Genomic DNA, 17,555 nt, shown 5'->3' with positions numbered 1-17,555 from the left:
GCACCCGTTGCCCTGGATGTGCAAGTAGCCTGAGATTTCATAACGTTTGCTATTTGTTGCCAAAGAAGGTAGTTTAGCAAGTCCAAATCTCGGAGGACTATTCGCTTGCTGCCTGGCCGACTTGACCTGACACAGCACTTTTCCTTCAGTGCCATTCAGCCAAGAGCTTGTCCGCACTTCTTCTTGTCCTGCTACCTTCCCCCAGGGAAAACTGCTCTTTAGCATTCCGTCGGAGCAAACGGCAATTTGGGTTTTCTCCGGATTGACGTCTGCTCTGATTTAACACTAAGGAGTGAGCTTTCCCTGGGAAAGGAGCGTGGAGCAAAGGGGAAACCACTCGGACCCATGGCTAGAAAGCGTAGGTCAAGTGGTCAGTCGCTTGGACCAGTGCTTTCTAGACACAGGGCACGTGAAAGTGTGGATGAGCCCTAAGAAAAAGGTAATCATAGTATTAGGGAGACTGTCAGGGCTGGGTGATGGGCAGCAGTTTGGAGCCAGGAGTCCAGAGCCAGCTGTGAGCCTTCAGAAGAGAAGATTAACCAAGACAGTAGGACCACAGAACAAGCCAGGAGTCATGGCCAAAGAACAGGGCCAGAAATTGCTGCCATCAACATTATATGCCTCGCTCTGTTGGCATTTTTGCCTCTTCTTCAGTTACAATTGCTTGTTACCGCTTCACCTGCAAGGCAATAAAAGCTGAATGGTCCAGGAAGGTTGATCTGTGCAGGCTGGCCGTCCTTTTTTTATTGCTAATACTCACTTTCCAGCTATGCTTCTTCAGCTGCAGGATTTTGACTATTCCTATTCTTTTCCTGTTATCAATTTTCCCCTTCCCCAAATAGATCCAGGAGTAAGCTGATTTGACTCTGAAAAAGCGGATTTCTTGAACAACCCTTGAGGTTTCCAAAAGGAAGCCTCTCTCCCTGTCCTTCTCCTTTGTCTGACTGTGGTCCTGGCCAGACTCTAAGCTCTCATGGGGGGGGGGGGGGGCGGGGTCTGTCCAGACCTTGAACAGAGCACTTGGCAAAAGATGGTTGAAGCAACATCATAGGAGGGGTGTTCCCAGCTACGCCATGGTAGCCTTATAAGAAGCTGTTGCAAGAGAGAGACTGTGAGCAACATCATCATAGGAAGGGGGTTTCTTGCACCATGTTGAAACTGTCAGGCTGTCTTGTTATCTTTACTGTTGTCAGAAGGCAGGAAGTTGTTAATTTTGCTATATTTATAGCACTGAAATGTTTTAAAATATTGATATATTTGGCTTTTTAAAACTTTTATTGATAAATGCAATACTTACAAACACAAACCAGGTATTCTGGGAGAGTATACATGCAGAACTGCAAAAATTACTAAAGATCTCTTTCAATAAAAAACCAGAGGCCTACTTCCTGGGAATAACAGATTTGGATATTCCACAAAAGAGGAAGGGTATCTTTTTATATGCGATGGCGGCAGCAAGAGTTTTGATCACAGCAAAATGGAAGAGTAATGAAATTCCCTCTATACAAGATTGGAGCCAAAAGCTGACAGAATATGCCGAATTAGATGGTTTATCAGAAAAAATAAAGAATAAATCAAAACAGGAATTTGTTTCTAAATGGGAGGTTTTCAAAGAATATCTGAAAAATAAATATAGTAGTTTAAATTCTGTTGCAGCATTCGAGGAACTTCAGTGATAGTTGCTAGGTAGATAGAAGAAATTAGATTTATTGAGAATAAGTTTAATTATGAAAAAAATGTGTATTGGCAATACGTAATATGAATTTGAAATATGGAATAGACGGGAAGTTGGGTCTCTAGTGTTAAGACCAATAGATATTTTATTGTTTGCCAAGAGAATTATGTGTCTATGGTTATTTTTGTAATTTGTGTGTAATTTGGTATTCATGTTTTTTGTGTGTGTTTTTTTCTTGTTGTATAAATAAATAAATAAATAAATAAATAAAAATGCACATTCACCCAGAAAAAACAAACAAACACGAACCAGAACACTAAACAAACTTATTATACATAGATACATGCACCTCTCAACTTAGATTACAAAAAAGAAAACAAACATACAAACTACGGTAAACATACAGACATAAATTTTGACTTCCCTCTACCTATATGTGGCTTCCTTTGTTTCTTTTCTTCTTTTCGCTGTGTTATCAATATTATTTTTGACTATCTCATCTTAATGGGACTATCTCCCATTTCTTCTTAATTTTTTACTCTATTTTACTGCTATTTTGTTTTTTATTATGGTATCATGAATTTGTTCTTGGGTCAATTTTAACTGTGACAATCTTGTGATTTTGAGATATTTTCCAGTTTTCTTTCTTGTAAGCTGCTGTGAACTTTTTGTGGAAAGGCAGCATACAAACAAAATTATGAATGGATGGATGGATGATTGAAAAGTTAAAAGTCCAACACCGAAATGGAGCTTTTGCTTCGGCAAAGTGCAAAAGCCTTCCAAGGCTGACCGGATGAGTCCTGCTCTTGGCCCCAGCCTTCTGCCTGTGCCCTTAAAGTGCCATTCACTTATTTCATAGCCTTTGGTTTCTGCGATAGGGTATGTGTGATGGGAGTGACTCTTCCAAATTTCAGGAGTCCAACAAAGCAGCACCCTCTGGCCTTGAAGGATTTGGACTGGGGTGGTGGTGATTGTTTGAAAGTCCTCCCCCCCCCCCCCCAGATCATCCTATGGGCTCTCCAGAGCACCATCCCCATTCAGTCAATTTTGAGTGGCAGCAACACACCAAGGAGAGAAATAATGAGGAAGGAGAATTTCCTCCCCCCCCCCCCCGTTGCCCTGTCGTGCTTTAGAGCACATCGGGGTTTCCAGGGCAGTGCCCTCTGAGACTGGAAGTCATTCCAAGAGACATCTGCACACACTACTTACTTCGAAAAAAAGAGTGGGAATGGGGACCCTTCTATGGCCTAGATATTGAACTTAGGCTTTCTGGGGAGGGATTTTAAAAGCCCCCCTCTCCTTTGAATCATAGGGTTGTAGAGTTGGAAGGGACCTAGAGGGTCATCTAGTCCAACCCCCTGCAATGCAGGAATCCTGCCCAGAGCCATCTCTGAATGGGCTAGAGCCACCAAACTTCTGGTTCACAGCCAGATGCATTGACCCATTGCACCAGAGGAGGATCTTTGAGTTGACTCTTAAGAACCCTTGGAGTTCCTATGCAAGCCAACTTTGGACAAACTCTTGCAACACTCTAAGGCAGTGGTGGCCAAACTTGGCCCTCCAACTGTTTTGGGACCACAGTTCCCATCATCCCTGACCACTGGTCCTGTGAGCTAGGGTTTATGGGAGTTGTAGTCTCAAAACAGCTGGAGGGCCAAGTTTGGCCACCACTGCTCTAAGGCAACCAAAGGAAGAAGCAAAGGTGGCCAGTCATCTAATTCAGGTGGCGAGACATGGAAGATTCTTGGTGGGTACACCTGATCTCATGGATAGTTCAGTCAGTAGAACACGATACTTTTAATATCAGGGTTGTGGGTTTGAACCCCACATAGGGCAAAAAAAATAATCCTGCATTGCTGGGGCTGGACTAGATGACTCTCATGGTCCCTTCCAACTCTACAATTCTATCATTCTAAGACTCCTGTTTTCAGCCAGCCATGTGGATTTCACTTCACATCCTGATGTGACCTACAGATATACCCCAACCAATCTTATTGGGGAATCTTTTTTCCCCCGGGACTTGAATTTCATATCAAATACTGTAGTGTCCATCCACAGTAGGATGTTATGTTTTTGAAAACTGACAACTGAAAATGGGAGCTATTTCAGATAGTGTGAGCTGCAGCAAAAAAAGAGAGAACAAGTACAGCCTGAGAAATGTATTCTAGGGTAGCTTACGCAAAATGAAAGATTAGCACTGTCTGTTCAGTATAATGGAGGCTTATTTAATAGCTTGACCTGTTGTGTCTGTTGTCACTGCAGCGCGGAGCTTCTCTGGGCTCTCTGTGTCAGGCAAGTGACAGTAATCCCCAGAGGAAGGCGAAGGGGGTGTTGACATTTTTATGGAATGTTTCCTATTCTGGGAGGAGGCTGGAAAAGGGCAACCAAATGGATCCAGCATGTGAAACTCTCTTGTCCTTTTTATACAGTGCAAGAAGCCGCTTTGCCATTCAGCTTTCTTCTTTTCCTTAAAGGCTTAAGGGAGGAGCAGCCTTTGAAAAGGTTTAGTTTGATTGTCAAGAGGAGGATTGCTATTTAAATTTTAAAGGTACTCTGCGAACTTGCTCAATCCTTGGCTCCACGAGAAAGCAAATCTTCCCCCTCCAACCACGTTTTTCTGTGCAAAGCAGAGTGCCCAGGAGATGAATAGGGTTCGTTTATATTAGTTTTCTGTTTAATCTCCTCTTCCTGCCAGATCTTTTATCTTCTACCAGGAGAAGGGAAGAAGAATAAATAAAGTATTCTACAGATGCAGCATATAAACAGAGCACAACCCTAAGCTGGTAGAGAGATTAATAGGCTCCATTGTTGAATCAAACTGTTCACTAGATCAAGTGGCTTGGGTTAAGCACTCTCGAGTGGTGTTTACAGTTGAGGTTAATGGATGAAACCAAATTGCTCCATGAAACAGACCGGTGACAATTAGGTCATCTATGGACATTTAGCATTCTAGTTAGAAGGTTCTTCTTCTTCTTCTTCTTCTTCTTCTTCTTCTTCTTCTTCTTCTTCTTCTTCTTCTTCCCCCTCCTCCTCCTCCTCTTCCAATCCATTTATTAGTTTAGTCTGGCCTTAGTTTCTCTTTCCTATTCATTTTTGTTCGTTCTTTAGTCACCACACAACACACATTATTTTGATTCATAAGAGAACAACCGTGAAAGACCAACAAATGGTGGTGAAAGGAGGGGTCTCCGCTATTATTGAGTGGGTGGGGATATGAACATCTTTGCTATATTCCATCTGTGATTCACATAGCATTGGGTCTCATCCAGCAATCAATCAGTAGCTCTCCCACATTTTGCTGCTCAGCACCCATACTTGGAAGTCAAACACACACACACACACACACACACACACACGTATATTGCAATTTAGCCATGCTTTAAGTTTTTGATATGCATGTATGAAATGGGCTCTAGGATTTGATACAAAGGCCATGAGGAGAAAATCCATCTTGAGTCCAACATGAAGGGATACATTGAATTTAATTCCATGAGTAGAACATCCCTAATATGTGGGGTCCATCAAAAATTATGCACACAACTCTCATTTAGCACCAATATGGGGTGGATTTGACATTGATAAGGTGAAGACTCTGACCTGCGTGAGTGTATAAGTATCTGGATTGCACCCAACTAAGTTTTACTCAGAATAGACACACTGAAATTATGGACCTAAACTAGCCACAATCATTAATTGCACTAGGTCTACTCCCAAGCAGGACTAGCGTTGTTTCTTTGATTGTTTCTCTTTTAGCAGCTTTCCAGGGGTGTTTGGAAAACAGCATTTTGGTTCAGTGCTGTGATTTACTAGAGAATAACTTGGTCCAATAAATCCAGATAGCTTTGGTGCACACACATCATTGAATCACAGCTATCACAGATACAGGGAAATCTTTTGTCAGGCCAGCTTTTTTGTTGATGGCTTCCTGCAAGTTTCCAGGCTTCCTTGCACTCTTTTTCAAGTGACAGCCTCCCCTAATATTCCTGGTTCCCACTGTGCCAGAAATTGGACTTTCTCCCCCCAAAAAACCCTGTTACAATAAATATATTTTGAGATGCAGCCTTCATAACTCAGCTGGCAGACTATCCTAGTGGAAGTTAACTTGTTCTTGTTCTTGTTCTTGCTAGCAAAGCTCTATTAGTGATGCTGGTGTGACGTTTCCCCTGTATAGTTTCTCGTCATTATTGCACAGTCATTGACTTCACCCTAGCAACCACGAAGAGCAGAAATAGAAGACTGTGATGCCTGGATGTGATGCCATTTTCTTTAGATGGAATCTCTGAAGTTGCTTGATTATTGCAGAATGAAACATGAATGATACATGAAAAGAGCTGGTATTACCTTTTCACAAAATGCTATTTTATGTTTTCAAATCAGTTTAGTGCTGGGGCTCCAGAAGGTAGAGTAATTCCTTGGCCCTTTTTTATAAAGATTCTGGGCGGCCAGGAACATCTCCTGGAAATGCACTGCTACTGCAGAGAATGTTTGCCTCTTTTCACATCAGCCATTATACCTCTGCCCCTGCACCCCCAATGTGCCAGTTTTGTGTTTTCATTTTGTCCTTGCTTAGAGATCTCTTCTCTTTCACAATGTGATCTTAGCCAGTCAGCACCATGTGGTGAAAATGATGGTGTCAGGGGCAAAATTAGGCTTTATTTCACTTGGGTCAAAGACCCAGTTTAGCATTCCCCACATGCATTTGCGCGCGCACACACACACACACACAGACTGGGAGCCTCAATGGTACCCCTCTGGAGGCTTCACCTGGGACAAAAAACCCAGCTAACCCCTCTCCCCCTAGCTATGGCTCTAAGGATGTCACAACGGTATCCACGTGGTCCCAGAATGTGAAGGTAATTGAAGCTTGTTCTTGTCAATATTTCCTGAATAGGGAATTAGTTTCCTTCTGTCTGTGGTGATCCCTGAAATGTCACTGAAAGCCAAGAGTCCCTTCTGATGCTGATGAAAGAAGTTGTTTCTTCTTCCCACCTCTCAGATTTAAAGGAGGGCACTTCTCTTTCTCACATGATTTGCATTTTCATTCCTCTGCAGCAAACTTTCTAATGCCATGCTGAAAATGAAGAAACTCAGTTTGTGAGACACAGAAATTGTCAGTGAGGCAACTTACATTGGTGGTAGGCAGAAGCTGGTAGATCAGGATCTACTGGCAAATCTCTGGATGATTTGCAGTAGGTCAGCAAGGACTTCTTACTCCCAGTTGTTTAGCAATAGCAACAACAGGACAACTTTCACCACCTAAATTAGGTTAGTGAAATGAAGGAAGTTAACAAGGAGTGGTCTTTTTGTGCAAAATTATTGTGAGCTCACTCCAAATTCCTAGGCTGTGAATGTGCTCAGTGGCACCCTGTTCTAAAACTGTAATTCTTTCGCAGCTGGCTCTAGTTGGTGCCCCAGGTTTCTCCGTCCTCCACCAGTCACGGACTGTGGGCCGGGGGGGAGGGGTGGCATTATTAATCCGGAAATATTGTCCTTTCAGGGCTCTACCATCGCCATCGATCCCCGGCATTGAATGTGTTGGCGTGGTGTGGGGCTCTGAGGAGAGCTTGGCTGTCTGGCTGGTGTACCGGCCACCTAGCACACCAGCAGCCACCCTGTCAGGCCTATTGGAGGCGGTGGCTGGCTGGGCCTTGGAGTTCCCTAACCTATTGGTATTGGGGGACTTCAACATCCATGCTGATGCCACTCCCTCCTCACAGGCTCTGGACCTGGTATCTTCCATGGCAACACTAAGGCTCTCCCAGTTTGTTTCGGGCCCCACACATCAAGCAGGCCACACGCTGGATTTGATCTTTGGCGTAGGTATAGATGTGATCATGTCTCCTTCGATGAAGGTGCCATGGTCTGATCACTACGCTCTGAAAGCCAGGATTGACTTTCCACCCCCACCCTGCTTAGGTGGCGAGCCGATTTGGACTCGCCCGCAGAGGCTGATGGACCCTGATAGATTCCGTCAAGCCTTGCGGGACCTTGCTCCCCCTGGCGACTCATTGACTGAGCTTGTTGAGGGCTGGAATATCCAGCTCCTGGCAGCCATCAATGAGATCGCACCTAAGCGCCCTCTGCGACCCCACAGAAACCGGGCTCCCTGGTTTACCGAGGAGCTTCGGAAAATAAAGCGGGACCTCAGACGGCTAGAGTGAGTATGGCGGGGTGCCCATGACGGAGCCTCAAGAACATCTTATAGGGATTTTATGAAAACCTATGAGATGGCAATGAAGGCCGCTAAGTCTTACTTCTCGGCCTCCATTGCATCCGCTAGCTCTCGCCCGGCGCAACTATTTAGTATAATCAGGTCTTTAACGTCCCTTGAGGGACAGCCAAATTTAAATAACAATTTGACACACAGCTGTGAGGCATTTGCGAGCTTTTTTGCGGAGAAGGTCTTGTTGCTCCGCCATGACCTCCCTGCCAATTTGGATACAATAAAGGAACTGGAGGCCCCTCGACTGTCCTCGGGTCCAGTATTGGACCACTTCGACCAGATATCCCCAGCCGATGTGGACAGACTCCTCCGAGCTGGAAAGCCCACCACTTGTCCTCTCGACCCGTGCCCGTCTTGGCTGATTAGAGCGTGTCCAGACGAGGTGCGGGCCCTCCTGGGGGATATCATCAATTTGTCCCTTGGCACGGGGACATTCCCAGGGGAACTGAAGGAGGCAGTGGTGCGCCCGCTCTTAAAGAAAACATCATTAGATCCTTTAGATCTATCCAATTACCACCCGGTTTCGAATCTTCCGTTCCTGGGTAAGGTGATTGAGAGAGCGGTTGCTGAACAGCTTGGTGGGTTTCTGGATGAAACATCGGCTCTGGATCCATTCCAGTCCGGCTTCCACGCTGGTCATGGGACCGAGACGGCTCTGGTTGCCCTAACAGATGATCTTCGTAGACAGCTGGATCGAGGCGGGTCGGGGCTGCTGATTCTTCTAGATCTGTCAGCAGCTTTCGACATGGTAGATCACGAACTCCTGGACCACCGCCTTGCCGACGTGGGGATCCAGGGCACAGTCCTTCAATGGCTGCGCTCGTTTCTCTCTGGTCGGGGACAGAGGGTGGCGCTTGGGGGGGAATTGTCATCGCGCCACTCCTTGGTGTGTGGAGTACCTCAGGGTGTGATACTCTCCCCGATGCTTTTCAACATCTTTATGCGCCCCCTCGCCCAGCTTGTCTGGAGTTTTGGGCTGGGTTGCCATCAGTATGCCAATGACACCCAACTCTATCTGTTGATGGATGGCCATCCTGACTCAGCCCCAGACACACTGACCAGATGTTTGGAAGCTGTGGCTGGATGGTTACGTGGGAGCCGGTTGAAGCTAAATCCTTCGAAGACAGAGGTCCTGTGGCTGGGACGGGATGATATGGGATTGGGGGGGCAACTCCCATCTCTTGCGGGGGCGCAATTAGTGCCAGCACCGTCCGTTAAGGGTTTGGGTGTAATCTTTGACACCTCCCTTTCCATGGAGGCGCAGATTGCAGCTATAACAAAGGCGGCATTTTCCCATCTCCGCCAAGCTAAGCAGTTGGCTCCTTACCTCTCTCGCCCTGACCTAGCCACTGTGATCCATGCGACGGTCACCTCCAGACTGGATTCTTGTAACTCGCTCTACGTGGGGCTGCCCTTGAGACTGACCCAGAAACTCCAGCAGGTGCAGAATGCTGCAGCGAGACTCCTTACGGGGTCTTCGCTGCGAGATCACCTTCACCCGGTGCTATACCAGCTGCACTGGCTCCCGGTGGAGTACAGGATCAGGTTTAAGGTGCTGGTTTTAACCTTTAAAGCCGTATACGGCCTAGGACCCTCGTACCTACGGGACCGCCTCTCCTGGTATGCCCCACAGAGAAACTTACGGTCTTCAAATAAAAACATCTTGAAGGTCCCAGGCCACAGAGAAGTTAGGCTGGCCTCAACTAGAGCCAGGGCTTTTTCGGCTGTGGCTCCGATCTGGTGGAACACTCTGTCACAAGAGACCAGGGCCCTGCGGGACTTGACATCTTTCCGCAGGGCCTGCAAGACAGAGCTGTTCCACCAGGCCATTGGCCAGGGCACAGCCTGACTCCCTCCCTCGGCAATCTTTGCGGAGCTCTGGCCCAATGGTTGCCAGTGGCTTGATTTGAATTAATTTTATAATGAATGATTTTAGAGTGTTGTTTGTGCTGTACTTTTGTACTGTTTTATTGTTGTTAGCTGCCCTGAGCCCGGCTTCGGCTGGGGAGGGCGGGATATAAATAAAATTTATTATTATTTATTATTATTATTAGTTGGTAGATCTTGGGGTTTTAGTAAAGAAATACAGTGGTACCTTGGTACTCGAAGGGCTTGGCTCCTGAACAAATCAGCTCCTGAACACCGCAAACCCAGAAGTAAGTGTTCCAGTTTGCGAACATATTTTGGAAGCCGAACGTCCTACACAGTTTCCGCTTGAGTGCAGTAAGCTCCAGCAGCCAATTGCAAGCCACGCCTTGGTTTTCGAACCGTTTCGGGATTCGAATGGACTCCCGGAACAAATTAAGTTCGAGAACCAAGATACCACTGTAAATAAAATTGACAAACCTAAAGTGGGCCCTGACTATACTATCAAGACTATCTTTCTTTGGAGAATACGTTCTCAGGGATGTTTAGGCTAAATAACATACTCAAAGTATGTCACACACACACACACACACTTTGAGGTATGCAGAATCCCCAGGAAAATCTGCATTGAGGCTTGCAGCAGTGAGCTGATTTGGCTGAGAAAGTCACGGTTCTATACCTGCATGGAAGCTGAAGAGGGAGATATTTCAAGCTCACTGTGAATTTCATTCGAGGCCTTCAGCCAGAGCTGCTCCTGGGTGTGGCGCTGTGAATGGGCTGCCAAACAGATGGGTTGAGAAATATGCAGCCCATCTGTCCTTATCATGCTCATTTCCTCCTTTATTAAAATGTTAATGAATATAGTTTTTATTTATTATGCGGTGACATGTGCAGCAGCATCCCTTTTCAGTGGAGAAATGCTCAATCTGCTTAACCATGTGGTCTGAGGGGGGAGGCTTCTTCCTCTCCCAAACAGAAACTTCTCATCGCAAAGTTAAGAGAATGACTGTCGAGTCTGAAACACTTTCACACCTGGTGGGAATTGGAAAGCAACCAGTTTTTAAAGCGGGTAGGAAATAGAGGATATTTGAAAAGCTCATATAAATCTGTGGTACATCCAAACTTTGAGACCAAGGAATGCATCTTGATAGTCCATTCCAAAAGGCACAGCTGAACTGTTGTTCATCAGTAAATATATATACATATATCTCGGTGATGGCCACCAATTTGGATGGCTTTAAAAGAAGATTGGACAAATTCATGGTGGAGAAAGCTATCAATGACTGCTAGAAACAAAGCCTTATAAAAAATGGTTGAGGGATTTGGGGGTGTTAAGTCTGGAGAAGAGGAGACTGAGAGGTGATACAATAGCCATTTTAAACAATCTGAAGGGTTGTCAGATTGAAGATTAAATACGCCTATTTTCTCCTGCTCCAGAGGGGAAGACTCAAAGCAATGAATTCATATTACAAAAAGGAGATTCCAGCTAAACATTAGGAAGAACTTTCTGACAGTAAGAGCTGTTTCACAGTAGAATGGTCTTCCTTGGGAGGTTGCAAACTTTCCTTCACTGAAGGTTTGAAAGCAGAGGTTGGGTAGCCATCTGTCAGGGATTCTTTGGCTGTGTTTTCAGGGGGTTGGACTAGAAGACCTTTGGTGTCCCTTCCAACTCTACCATTCTATGATTCTTTGACAGCTGTGCTCTGCCTCCATGCTCAAAAATAGTATGCCTTTCTGAATACCAGTTACTGGACCCCCCCCCCCCCCAGTGATGGGAGTGCTCTTGTTCTCAGGTCTTGCTTCCGAGTTTCCTAAAGGCGTCTGGTTGGCCATGATGAGAACAGGATGCTGAACTAGATGGGCCTTTGGCCTGATCCAGCAGCCTCTTCTTATATTCTTAGGTTCTTACTATGCATAGTACCTAACAATGTGACATAAGAACAGGTCCTTGCCCACACATGCACCACCTTTCAACGGGATGTTTCCATGATTCAAAGTGGTTGTTTCTTTTCAAAGAATGAATGAAGCAAATGCAGTTACAGCTGGAGGTGAGGGCTAAGGATTCATTCTGAAGACTTCAAGAAGTAGTGGGTCTTTGAGTGAAGATCAGAAGCAAGAGGGAAAGCGGTGGCGTTAAGTTGGCATTCTGAGAATGAAATGACTGTTTTAAGTAACAGTTCTGGGAGCGAGATTATGGGGAAAGATAACGAAAGGAGTTAGTATTGCAGGATGCTTCCCACATAGGGTGAGTGTAAGGGCAGCTTTTCACATTATGTTTTGAAAATGCAAGTGCTCTTCTTGACACACTTCCACAGTGAAAATGGTTTAAGTGTTGCTTGATAGGTGCAATCATCTTGTGCTGTTGGCTCTGAGTGCCTTTCTGCAGTTTGTGTGTGCAGAATTTTGGCCTGGCCAGGGTTGCATTGCACAGCTGAGCAAAGGATGGGTGGCCCTGGCTTGGTTCTGGGGATATGTAGTTCCCTGAAAGCAAGAAATCTCTAACAGTAAATTTTCCACACCAACCTGCAATTCAAAGGATTATTTGGGGGAAGCAATTGCAGTTAAACGGCATATCGAACCATTATGGACAAAAATCCACTATGGAAAATCACATAAAGCCATTACTATGGAGAAATACTGAACTTCTGTGCCCCTTTCAGAATTGTGTTGTATGTGGAGGTTATGCACATGAAAGTCTGGTTCTTATATTGCATTTTTAGCTATGTTCAGACATGGGTATAACATGAAGGAGAGAGCTCATATCTTTAAGAGGTAATGTCAGAAAAAGCCTTAAGAAGATTATGGTTCTTCAACTTAGAAAAGACTGCAGCTAAAGGGAGGACTCGATAAAAGGTATATAAAATAATTACAAGGTGGATTAACAGGTTAATTTTAATTGGATGTTAATCTGTTCCTTTATGAAAATGTTTTCATTGCTGCTGATGGTGTTGCTGTAAACATAGCTGTCCAAGCAAAGAATGAGAGAATGCTATTTTTTTCTGGAGAATAAATTATGTCTCTGCTAATTCAATACAACCCGTTACCTTGATTAAATATCCGGAAAGTATCCCTTTTATTAAGCTGCTTCCGTATTTATTTTAATAAGTTAATCAGTTGATTAATTGGTTGAAAGTGAGACTATTCATTGACTAACAGTCCAACTCTAAGAGCATTTACTTGAAAGCAAGAGCCATTGATTTGAACTGAGCTTGCTTATTCTCAGCAAATAGGGGTGGGGAGAATGGTAGGTGTGAAAAGATGCAAATATTCTCAGAACTGGCATGTTTTCTCCAGATATTTCAGACCCTTCCCATGCCTTTATCTTCATAGTAATCAATGAGGCTAAATAGTCTGAGGCCAAGTGTCCTGGATTAATGGTTCTAGGGATTGAGAAACCTTTGATCAGTTGATAGCCCTAATTTGGACATTATGAATAGATTTCACGGTTCCATTTTGAATACTTCTATGCAGGGTGCTTTGCTCAGTGTAATGGTGAGGTTGAAATATAAGGCTTGACAAATCAATGAAAGATGGAAATAGCAATGGCAAGTGGAAGAAAGGTGTTCCATAAGGAATGGACTTCTCTGTTGTTAACTTCTTGTGGGTCATCCAGATCTGATTACTTGCTATACTAGTCAAATGCTGATGCCATTATTCTGCTTCCCTCCACCAGACTCTCCATGGAAAGTGCACCTCTCAGACATTGATCCAAAGATGACCAGCATCACTGTGAGCGGCTTAACTCCCGCTCGCACCTACCAATTCAGAGTGTGTGCCGTGAACCGAGTGGGCAAGGGCCAGTACAGCATAGAAACCAGCAGGTACCATGAAACAAAACCCCTCTGTGAACATTAAGTGACCATTGTTCTGGGTATAAGTATGCTTAGGAAAACAAGGACCTCTATGTTAGATATGATCAACGTATTTGGAAACTTCACCCCACCAGTCACTGTCTAAACCTTTTGGGCAGATGTTATGTTCTTGTAAATTCTTCAAAGCACCCCCACCCCCGTGCCGAGTGCTAGGAGACTCTCAGGAATGCTGAGACTAACCATTTAAGTCTTTACTTGTCAAGATGAGCATTGAACTAAAAACTTGTGTTTTGGTCAACTGTGCAATGGTTATAACATTTCCTTTGGCCATTGATCTGTCCCACAAAACATAAATGGGGGGGGGGGGTGAAATTCCACCTTTGGTTTCCAATGCATTGGTCTTTCGTTGAACCCAAAATTTAGAGGGCTTTGAAATGCAGAGATTTTGAGATAAAGAGTTGGAGTGGGGGAGGTGGGTATATTATATGGTGGGTGGGGAAATTTGAAGGAAATCATGCATTCTTGGCTGTTGTGTAAATTCATTCAGACGTGCAATCATTTTGAGAGATCATGGCAAGCTGAGTGATTCAGACAGAATCAGCAGCTGTCTCTCTTGTTGCTTGCTTATTTGGCTTTCTACTATGTTGATTTGTTGCAACTATTTCAACTAGAACTCTGAAAACAACGCTATATTGTCTTTAAGTGAAGACATCAGCTAAGGGTCTTTTTGTCATTTTCTTCCATGTCTGACTGCATATAGATTGATGTTACCTGAAGAACCTCCAAGTGCATCACCCAAAAATATTGTGGCTAGCGGGCGGACCAATCAGTCTATCATGGTTCAGTGGCAACCCCCTCCTGAAAGTGAGCACAATGGGGTTCTCCATGGCTACATCCTACGGTAAGTGAGCTTCACCTGCCCTAAAATGTCTGAAGTCTGTCTAAGCTATGAACAAAAGTGGCGATGAACTATGTCTCATTGTGACATCTGGCAATCAAGAATTTGAAGAAAGTATATTGATGGAGCATCCCCAATTTCACCCCAGTGATTATCTTTAGAGATGATCTACATGTTTATCTGGCTTGGAAACTTCCTGGTTTCATAAAACGTTTCCTCCAAGGACAGGTGAGCTTTGATGTTCCACCCTCACTTCTTGAGCCTGGATCAATTCCTGGACTGGAAAAAAGTTCCTAGCTTCCCTCTATGTCCTCTCTGCCAGCCCCCAAAGCACCCACCAAAGGTTCTACTCCTCCTCCAACAGAAGTCCTACTCTCCCCCTAACACCTCACTGAATAGTTGCAGTACGAGTACATATGTACTATACCAGCTTTTCCCAACCTGGTCTCCTCCAGGCTGGACTCCATCAATTCCAGCCAAAGCAGCCGATGATCAGAGCTGATAGCAGTTATAGTCCAACATCTGGAGGCCACAAGGCTGGGGAAGGTTACCTGCTCACCACGCCGCAGGGACAGTATGGGGTAGCAGCTGATCGCCTGGCCCCTTCAAGCATGGCTAGTGACCTGGGATGATGGGAGTTGGAATTCAGCAACATCTGGAGGGCCACAGGTTCCCCACACTTGAGCTAGAGTGCTGGATATAGATGGGAGAAACCCTGGACACAAAACTCACTTAGTGACCTTGGGCCTATCGCTACCTCTCAAGATTATGATAAGGATCAAAGGTGGGGACAGTGCCCAGAGTCAGGATAATAAAATAATTATTATTGTCATTAGATGGGGCAGGTTTTTGCTCTGAGGAATGTATTGTTGATCAAGCAGAAACTCTATTAAAATGGTTTTACAAAGCTGGAAGTGCCAGACTCCGATTACCGTAATTGTTCATAGTTCAGCATTTTCAACAGTAATAAGAACACAGGAAGAACCCTGCTGGATCCAGCTAATGACCCACCTAGTCCTATCCTGTTCTCACAGTGGCCTGCCACATGACTGTATGAAACCTGGAAGCAGAATTTGAGCATTCTCCCTAACTGCAATTTCCAGTGGCTCTTATTCAGAAACTTTGCTGCCTCTAACTGTCATCATGGATAGTAGCCTTCTATTTTTTGGATGAAGCATTCTCTTGAGCCTCATGGTACCTTTCCTCATCTTTAGTATACACTCCAATTGAACTTCTCATATTGAGGGGTTGTTTTTTTAAAACAACTTCCAAACATTTTGGAGTGATTTGATTCTTTTGAGTTTGCCTTTTTTCTCATTTTGAGGAAAGCTTCCTTTTTCAGAAGTCAAATGTGAGCATGTTGGATTTTCTTGGCAATTGACTACAGTATTTACATGCACATTTAATTTGATAGCACTATGGTCACTGCAATGCTAACAGTTCGCACCAGATCCTGGTCAACACTCAATATTAAGTCTGGGGTTGCTGCCCCTCTGGTTGGTTACATGACCAGCTGTTTGAGGGCATAGTCATTTAGGATATCTGGTGATTTTATTTCTTTGTTGTGACTGGAACACATATGTATCCAATCTGTGTGAAGAATAAAGTCACCTATTTCTGCAACATTTCCTCTTTCAGATGCTTCCTTAATTTCATTCTTCATCTCAAGATCTCCCTGACCATTTTGATCAGGGAGACAATGGCTCATCCCCAGTACTAAATTATAAATACTCTTGGGGCCCAGTACAATTATATGGTGTCTGTTCCTTTTGGAATTTCTAGCTTGCTGAACTCAATATTCTCTTCGATGTACAGAGGGCCACCACCTCTGGGATGTCCTTCCATTTCCCTCTTATAAAGTTTATATGCAGAGAAAACCATGCCCAACTCGTCACCTCTCTTCCACCAGGTTTCCATTGAGCTCACTATACCAGGGCTGTCCTGTAAGAGTGCTTCCGTTCTTATGTTCAAACATTTCTGCCTGTGTGCTTATCATAACTCCCAGCAGATGCACACAGGTAATAGGACAGTGATCAGATAACTATTCTAACATTGATTTTACTGGAGCAGTGAATGGTAGCCTCCATTGGCAAACCAAGGAGCCATGAACAGCTCATAGGAAATGTCTTGCCAGGGCCTGGGTGCAGGACTGAGAAAACAGTTCCTGAAACAGAAAATGGGCTGCATCTTGTTGCAGAACTGGGTAGCTCTCATCTAGTCCAGCCCTCTTCTACTAGTTCCCTCCAGTAGCTGATTAGTGAGCCTTGCTTATTTGCTTACAGAATTGAAGCCTTGCTCTTTAACATCCCAAGCCTGTCCTTGAGAGAGATGCCGCAGGCAAGCATTGTCTGTTACTAGACTAACCTTTCTTGATGAAAGAGCAGCCCCCCTCCCAAGTTTGCTTTCTTTTCTGTTTGCTTTCATTTTTGCTCCAGTGCAGGATGCGAGCTTCTTGTTGGTTTCTGGCAGCATCAATTGTCAGCAGCATTCTCTCTCCCCCCCCCCCCATTCCCAGCTGTAGTCTTCACTGAAGCATGCAGTTGGGAGTTGACACACTATAGCTGTAAATTTAAACTTTGAGACTCGTAAGGTGTTGCATGCCTGTCAGACATAGATGTTGTCAGGCCCAGAAGTAGACCACCTTTCTGTTGTCCAACTCCTCTAACACCTGAAGGTGCACTGAACCTTCCATTATAATATATGTCAAAGCTCACAGTGAGGTGGGACACAGAAGGATGTGACATTTGCAAACTGGCCATCCCTTGCTCCCTAGCAGAGAGATGCTGGACGCAGAGAACCTGGAATGAGCATTAAGCCAAGAGCACAATCCCAGGGACAACCCATGCTTTGACTTCAAGAGAACAGCAGGATGCACAGAGCATATACCAAATCAGACAGTGGGCCCATCTAAGCCAGTATGGTTTCCTCTAGCTGGCAGCAGCTCCCCAGGCTATGAGATGGGGGTCTTTTGCATCATCTGCAATGGGCTCCTTTTTAAAAACTAGAACTCCCAGGAATCAGCCCTTGCTCTACGGCTGAGCTGTGGCTTCTCCACATTCTTCTATTCAGCTAGGTTTTCAC

The 17,555-nt window shown here is 44.7% G+C and overlaps 1 protein-coding gene across 7 annotated transcripts in view; it reads left to right on the top strand.

Annotated features, from left to right (window-relative positions):
* The window catches only part of SDK1 (sidekick cell adhesion molecule 1), a 566,813-nt gene that overhangs the window by 370,738 nt on the left and 178,520 nt on the right, over window positions 1-17,555 (top strand). For all 7 annotated transcript variants that reach the window (XM_080980906.1, XM_080980905.1, XM_080980909.1 and 4 more), the window contains exons 16-17: window positions 13,438-13,585; window positions 14,337-14,477. In XM_080980906.1, coding sequence (XP_080837032.1) covers window positions 13,438-13,585; window positions 14,337-14,477 — 289 coding nt within the window. The remainder of the gene's footprint in view (window positions 1-13,437; window positions 13,586-14,336; window positions 14,478-17,555) is intronic.

This window comes from Podarcis pityusensis (assembly GCF_964106645.2).
Source record: "Podarcis pityusensis genome assembly, chromosome: 14".
Classification (NCBI taxonomy): Eukaryota; Metazoa; Chordata; class Lepidosauria; order Squamata; family Lacertidae; genus Podarcis; species Podarcis pityusensis.
The sequence above is the reverse complement of the archived record's forward strand: the minus strand, read 5'-3'. Positions and strand labels throughout refer to the sequence as shown.